Source organism: Pinus tabuliformis, chromosome 4_1, assembly GCF_031772625.1.
Source record: "Pinus tabuliformis cultivar Carrire ecotype Pingquan chromosome 4_1, CPIR1, whole genome shotgun sequence".
Classification (NCBI taxonomy): domain Eukaryota; kingdom Viridiplantae; phylum Streptophyta; class Pinopsida; order Pinales; family Pinaceae; genus Pinus; species Pinus tabuliformis.
In genome coordinates this window covers 735,827,678-735,835,394 of record NC_142303.1, presented here as the reverse complement: position 1 = coordinate 735,835,394, position 7,717 = coordinate 735,827,678, and the positions used below count along the sequence as shown (strand labels likewise).

The 7,717-nt window shown below is 35.4% G+C and overlaps 1 protein-coding gene across 1 annotated transcript; it reads left to right on the top strand.

Moving 5' to 3' along the window:
- The first annotated feature begins 284 nt into the window (after window positions 1-284).
- On the top strand, window positions 285-1,739 carry LOC149178250 (uncharacterized). Its single transcript, XM_089423578.1, has 2 exons — window positions 285-1,500; window positions 1,608-1,739. Exons 1-2 carry the CDS (start codon window positions 678-680, stop codon window positions 1,634-1,636), a joined length of 852 nt encoding a protein of 283 aa, XP_089279704.1. The 5' UTR covers window positions 285-677; the 3' UTR covers window positions 1,637-1,739.
- The last annotated feature ends 5,978 nt before the right edge of the window (window positions 1,740-7,717 follow it).

Here is a 7,717-nt window from a genome sequence, read left to right as displayed (position 1 = left end):
AATTTGTATTAACGTTAATTATTAATATAATACTAAATTCGGATTTTATCACAATGATGCTAATCATGGAAACCATAAAATTATTTAGTATTCTCTAAATAAATTATTGAAGCATTTCTAAAAGGTAATCATTGTAGAAACTGCTAAAGTTTTACTAAAACCTAATAATTATTTTTGATGAATATAGTTGACATATTAAATTTAAAAGTGTTATAAGATATTGTATTCTATATAGGACGAGTAGATTCTATAGGTACGTCCTAGATTAGGTTTTAGACATAATTTTGGAATCTAACTAAAGACGTTTTTTGGTATACATGTGTTGTTTTCGCATGAGTCAAGCATTGATGTTCGCAAACGAACCGCTCTCTGTAAGACGATTGCAAGGATGACTCATGACAAGTTGAAGTAACGTGCTGGCAATGGACGTGGGTGTTAGCTTTCCCAAAGGAGGGTTGGCGCCTGCTAAGTTGTTTGGTGCATAAGGGTTGCCTGAAGGTAATGATTGCACCCAAAGGTGTTTCATTACTGAATGGTGTTTTTGGCTAAAGTTTTAATGGAGCAAATAGTTTTACACATGCCTTTAGATAGATTTTAGAATTATGATTAAGGATCAAATCGTGACGCATCGTATCTAAATTATTTCCTTGTTCTTGAATTTTTCAGATCCAAACATAATGACAAGTCTAAGTCAGATTAAGCCCCTCATGGGGAACAATTTCAAACAGTGGGAGGAAAAGCTGAAATTAGTCTTAGGGATCATGCAATTGGACACAGCACTGAGATTTGATCGCCCCAAGCCTAATAAAGAGAGTGAGGTAACTCCTCAAGAGAAGGCTGATATTGCTAGATGGGAGCATTCAGATCGCATGTGCATAATGGTGATGAAGCAAACGATCCATGAGACTTTTCGAGGCATCATACCTGATACAGAGACAGGCGCTATTGCATACCTTAAGGCCCTTGAAGAAAAATTCACAAAGAGTAAAAAGACTGATGTAAGTACACTCTTTGTGAAGTTGGCAACAATAAAATACAAGGGAAAAGAAGGGGTTAGAGAGCATGTTATTGAGATGACAAGACTGCAACGTGCCTTGAAAGGGCATAACTATGACATCTCTGATGAGGTTCTCATTGAGTTCATTTTTCTGTCTCTCCCGTCTAACTTTAGTCAATTCAAGATGACTTATAATTGTCAAAGAGAGACGTGGACACTACCTGAGTTTGAGGCTCAGTTGGTGCAGGAGGAAGAGAGACAGAAAATGACTAAGGGGGAAAGTGCTCATGTAGTAACATCTAATCCTAAGGGTAAAGGCAAGAAGCGCAAGTTTACTGCCAAGGAAAAGGGACCTACCAAGGTAGCTGCAAACAATGCCGCGCAGAAAAGCAAGAAGGAAAATACTTCTGCGAAAGCAGAAGAAAGGAACTGTTTTTTCTGCAAAGCGCCAGGACATACAAAGAAATTCTGCACCAACTATCATGCATGGTTGGCAAAGAAAGGTATGTCTCTTGCTTTAGTTTGTTCTGAAGTTAATTTAAGTTCTGTATCTAGATATACTTGGTGGATAGATTCAGGTGCAACGACTAACATCAGTATGTCGATGCAGGGTTGCCTAAGCCATCGCAAGCCAAGTGAGGCAGAGCGCTACGTTTACGTAGGAAATGGCAATAAAGTAGAAGTGGAAAGCATAGGAAAATTTAGATTGTTATGTAAGACAGGATTTTATTTAAGTTTTGATGCTTTAGTGGTTCCATCTTTCAGAAGGAACCTAATTTCTATATCTTATTTGGACAAAAATGGTTATGTATGTTCATTTGGTAATGGAAATTTCAGTTTGTGTCAAGATTCTAAGCTTCTTGCTTCTGGTATCCTGTCTTCTTATGATAATCTTTATTTTTTAGATATAGACACTTCACATTCAAAGGCACTGCATATAGATAATAGAAAACGTAAATTAACTTGCGAGAAATCTGCAACATTATGGCACAAGCGATTAGGACATATCTCTATGAAAAGGATAGAACGTCTAGTGTCTAATGATATTCTCCAACCTTTAGATTTTACAAACTTAAGTGATTGTGTAAATTGTATAAAGGGAAAACAAACTAATAAACGTAAGTATGATGCAAAAAGGTGTAATGATGTCTTAGAATTGATTCATACGGATATATGTGGTCCTTTTCCAAAGGCTACAAGAAATGGTGACCGTTACTTTATCACATTCATAGATGATTATTCAAGATATGGTCATATTTACTTAATAAAAGAAAAGGCGGAAGCATTAGACGTGTTCATAAAGTTCAAAACGGAAGTTGAGTTACAACTTAACAAATGTATAAAGTCCATTCGTTCTGATCGTGGTGGTGAATACTACGGTCGTTATGATGGATCAGGAGAACAGCGTCAAGGTCCCTTTGCAAAATACTTAGAGGAATGCGGAATTGTGCCTCAGTATACGTTGCCAGGTTCGCCTGCAATGAATGGTGTTGCTGAGCGACGAAATCGCACCCTTAAAGACATGGTGAGAAGTATGATTGCTCGTACAACTCTACCTGAGAATTTGTGGGGAGAAGCCTTAAAGACTGCAGCATACATACTTAATAGAGTGCCTACTAAAGCAGCTAACAAGACCCCTTACGAGTTATGGGTTGGGCGCAAGCCTAGCTTGAATCATTTGAGAGTTTGGGGATGTCCATGTGAAGCTAGGCCTTATAAGCCAAGCAAAAAGAAACTGGACGAAAGAACCGTTAGTTGTTACTTTATAGGCTATTCTGAACAATCTAGGGGGTTCAAATTCTATAATCCAACAGAACATATAGTTTTCGAGTCAGGAAGTGCAAAATTTTTTGAGGATAATGAGTTTGTGGGGGGAGATATGACAAAAGATAGTATTTTTGAAGAAGAAGAGACGAATGCGAATGAGACTATGGACCAAAGTCCTAGTTTTGTTCAAATTCCGATTGCGTTTAGAAATACATCTTTTGACAATGTGCAAACTTCATCATCCCAAACAACTCAGTTAGAAACTCAACATGGAATAGAGAACACAAATGGACCTGAACCCAACCCAAACCCTCACATTGACATGACAAATGTTGATGGCCTAGGGCCCGTGGGAGATTCAGAAGTTGGTAATGATGTTCTTCCTCCTGTTGAAGATCAAGTTGTAAATGAACCTCAAGAAAATCTAGAGCCTGTGCCAATTAGGAGATCTACTAGAGAGAAAATATCTACACAATCAAAGGATTATGCATATCTTCAAGAACATGAGTTTGACATTGGCATGTTTGAAAATGATCCTGTTAATATCAAACAAGCTGTGGAAAGCTCTAACTCTCAAATGTGGATTAATGCCATGAATGAAGAGATGAAATCTATGTATGACAATGACGTTTGGGATATCGTTCCGTTGCCTAAAGACAAGAAACCCGTTGGTTGCAAATGGATATTTAAGACTAAGCGGGATTCTAAAGGCAATGTTGAAAAATACAAGGCACGTCTTGTTGCGAAAGGTTTCACACAGAAAGAAGGCATTGATTATAAAGAGACTTTCTCTCCAGTTTCATCGAAAGACTCTTTAAGGATTATATTGGCGCTTGTAGCACATTATGATTTAGAACTTCATCAGATGGATGTAAAGACGGCGTTTCTCAATGGTGACATTGATGAAACGATCTATATGAAGTAGCCAGAAAACTTTGTATCAGGTGATGCAGGGTCTATGGTTTGCAGACTTAAGAAATCTATCTATGGGCTAAAACAAGCATCTCGGAAATGGTATTATAAGTTTCACCAAGTTATTAGCTCATTTGGTTTTGAGTCTAACATAGTAGATGAATGTATATACCTTAAGTTCTGTGGGAGTAAATTTATTTTCTTGGTTTTATATGTAGATGACATATTGCTTGCCAGTAACGATAAGAACATGTTGCATCAAACTAAGAATTTTTTATTTAAGAACTTTGAAATGAAAGATCTTGGTGATGCATCATTTGTTCTAGGGATTGAAATACTTAGAGATAGATCTCAAGGTATTCTGAGGTTATCCCAGAGGAACTATATCGATAAGATTCTAACAAGATTTGGCATGCAAAACAGCAAACCAGGAGATACCCCTATATCAAAAGGAGATAAGTTTAGTCTGAAACAATGTCCCCAAACTGACTTAGATAAAAACCTCATGAAATATATTCCCTATGCCTCAGCCATGGGTAGCATCATGTATGCACAAGTATGCACGCGTCCGGATATTGCGTTCATTACCGGAATGCTAGGGAGATATTTAAGTAACCCAGGTATGGAACACTGGAAGGCAGCCAAGCGAGTGTTGAGATACCTAAAGAGAACAAGGGACTATATGCTCACGTATCGGAGATCGGAACAACTCGAGGTCATTGGATATACCGATTCTGATTTTGGAGGATGTGTCGACAGCATGAAGTCAACATCAGGATACATCTTTATGATGGCAGGTGGTGTTGTGTCATGGAAGAGCGCTAAACAGTCATTGGTAGCCTCCTCCACTATGGCAGTTGAATTTGTTGCATGTTTTGAAGCATCTAATCATGGCGTATGGCTGAAGAACTTCGTCACAAGTCTGAAAATTGTGGATTCTATTCAGAAACCACTCAAATTATTATGTGACAACAATTCAGCAGTGTTATACGCAACCAACAACCGAAGTTCGTCAAAGTCGAAGTACATTGACATTAAGTTTTTGGTTGTAAAAGAGAGAGTGCAGAATAATGAATTATGTATAAAACACATAGGTACAGACTCCATGATTGCGGATCCTCTTACTAAAGGATTACCACCCAAGAAGTTTCACCAACATGTTGCTTGTATGGGTGTGATATCTGTTTAGGATAATTAGAAAAATGTGGGAGTCTGAATATGTTTTAAATTCTGTTTTTGATGTTCTATGTAATGCAATTGTAAACAATTTTTGATGATATATACAAGTTGCATTCAGTTTCAATTTCATTATTTCTTTCTTTAAAGTTTAAATTTTTGGCCTCATACAGTAAAGTAAAGGTGACTCAATTAGAAATAGGCACGTCTAATCACACTTGCGTGTAATTTCTAATCTATATGTCCAAATCAGATTCATGTCATTCAGTCATGTTGGCAGCGTGATTTATGTCAGTTTAGTTGCGAATAAATGTGACAAATGCCGCTTAAGTCCTTTGTTAGCATAATTGATGGACGGAATTGTTTAAGAAATACGACAAGTAAAGACAGAAAAGTTGCATGCAATAAAGTTAAGGATATATAATCAAAAGGTTGCACTTGTCCATGTGGGAGATTGTTGGATTTAGAGACGTCTAATTACAAATATTAAGTTGGACATACGTGCATTGTGATTATAATGTCAAATACTGTCAGCAAGATTACATTTATATGCCAAATAATGTGATTAATTAAGTCATGGCATTAAACGTATTTAAAATAAGGATTTGGATACAAATACATGTAGAATAATGTTAATCAATTATAATTGTTAATGGACCGATTATAGTTGATTAAAATAAATAGCAATAATAAATTTGAGCTGAATAAGGAAATCAGAATCTGATTGATTGATTTCAAAATTTGAAATTTCAGATTTCTTGACAGACTTGTTTCAGCTAAATTTTAGCTGCCCTAGGATTGGGGTTTTGCACTGCTATAAAAGGGCTGAGTCTCCAAGGCTTGCAATCATCTCAGAAAGATTGTCTGCTCCATTGAAGACTGGATACTCTGTCATTTAGGATAGCCAGAGAAAAGGATTGCAAGTTCTTGGAAGGATTCAAGAGCCAATAACTCAAGTCAAGACCAGGAGCCTTTGAAGATGGAAAGTAAGTTCCGCTGTGCATTAGTTTTAATTTCTTACAAAGGAGTAGATCTTGGTTGGGGTTTTAAAGTAATTAGGAAAACTCTCAAGTTAAATCTATCAGTAATAGGGTACTATCTTATTAGATTCACCGAATACATGCACCTGGGCCAAGCCACATCTCTACGTCTCTCGAGGAATATAACTTCGATAGGTAGATATTGTTGTCTTTGCTACTAAACAACAACTCAATTGATCACTGGTTATTTTTAGAAACTTCTAACCTTAATTTTTTCGAAGATATCAACTTGATTTCTCTTGTTGAAGCTAAAGTTTCACTACATGAAATCCTCTAACCTGCATGCCTCCATGTATGATGCCTTGTGACATGCCAGATATCAACTTGATTTCTCTTGTTGAAGCTAAAGTTTCACTACATGAAATCCTCTAACCTGCATGCCTCCATGTATGATGCCTTGTGACATGCCAAAATTGATAATTATGCTGGATAAAAAAAAATAAAAAAAAAACCTTAAAAATCATCTAATGATGCCTTCAAAAGTGATATAGTTATTCATTTCCACAGTGAAAAGAGAAATGAGATTGCATTGCAAATAGGATTGATGATTGGTATGAGGCTATGAAATTTATAATGTATGTTAAAGAATCATAATATGTGGTGTATTTGACTCTTGTTAGATACAATAAAAGTCAGATATTAAACCATTTTTTTTATAAGTCATTAAATAATTTTCTAACTGAGTATCTATATAAATGAGAAAAATGAAACTTAATCATTACACTTATGATAAATATTCAAGTTTTTGGATAGCTATATTGCAAGGGGGAAGAGAGACTCCTGGAAAACTATATAGGAACAAATCAAATTTCTGCCATGTTTAATTGTAAGGGGAAAGAGAAATACAAAGAAAAAAAATAAAATTGATTATTTCAATAAGTAAAAGAGGATCAATCATAAATTGTTAATTTGAGGTGCCTACTTATTGAGTATTAGAAATTACATGCACTTGTGTTAATTAGTTATTATATCCTCGAAATTAGAATAGGGTCAAATTCTAAACACCTCGACATAAGAGGAGTAAAGATTATCACCCGCTCTAGAAAGGATAATGGACGTGGAAGAGTTGAATAAATGATGGTGGGGAATAAGTGAATTTTAAAGTAGGGTTATTTGATGGATTGTAGTGATATGGTCATCATATCATTTTACTCATATTTAAAATTATATTTTTATATTTTGAGTTGCACGATTGCTATGCAAGGTCATAGTTTAATAAAATACAAACTAATTGAGGTAATTTAGTAATATGGTCATCACCTTATTCTCTACCCATATCAAAAATCAAATTATGAGTTGTATGTTTTCTAAGTAAGGACATAATTTAATGAAATAAAGTTATGCTTAGAAGATCCTAAGAAATGATGAGATATGAAAGATAGGTCTCTGTATGTAATATGAGACTAGGTATCTTAAAGTTGTATTTGAATTTAATATTGTTGTGTTGATGGGTGCACATGCAGCTAATGATGTAATGCACTTTGGATATGGTTTTCCAATGGATGAATCATCTTAATAAGAAAATGTTCCAAATACCCTTTAATTGAGGGAACAAAACTTTACCAAGTTATTATGCATAGCTAAGTAAATGTTCATAAATTGGAACCTACAGTTTCTTGTTGAGTAAAGCAATATCATAACTGAGATATGAAAGAGGCATAAAGTACATTCCAATCTAGCCCAAACTAGGGACGAGATTGGGAAGAGTATAATAAATGTAATACAACATCATGCATTAATAATGGTAAGATTTTAATAAGAAGATCAAGGGGACTGAACCAAAAGTACCTCCAGTATAAATACATAATGGGAATGTAAAAGAAAC

What these genes read in the sequence shown, in the direction of transcription:
- LOC149178250 (XM_089423578.1), top strand. Translation starts at nt 678, where the DNA reads ATGACAAGTCTAAGTCAGATTAAGCCCCTCATGGGGAACAATTTCAAA. An exon ending in TGCATGGTTGGCAAAGAAAG is followed by an intron (nt 1,501 to 1,607) that starts GTATGTCTCTTG and finishes ATGTCGATGCAG; the next exon opens with GGTTGCCTAAGCCATCGCAA.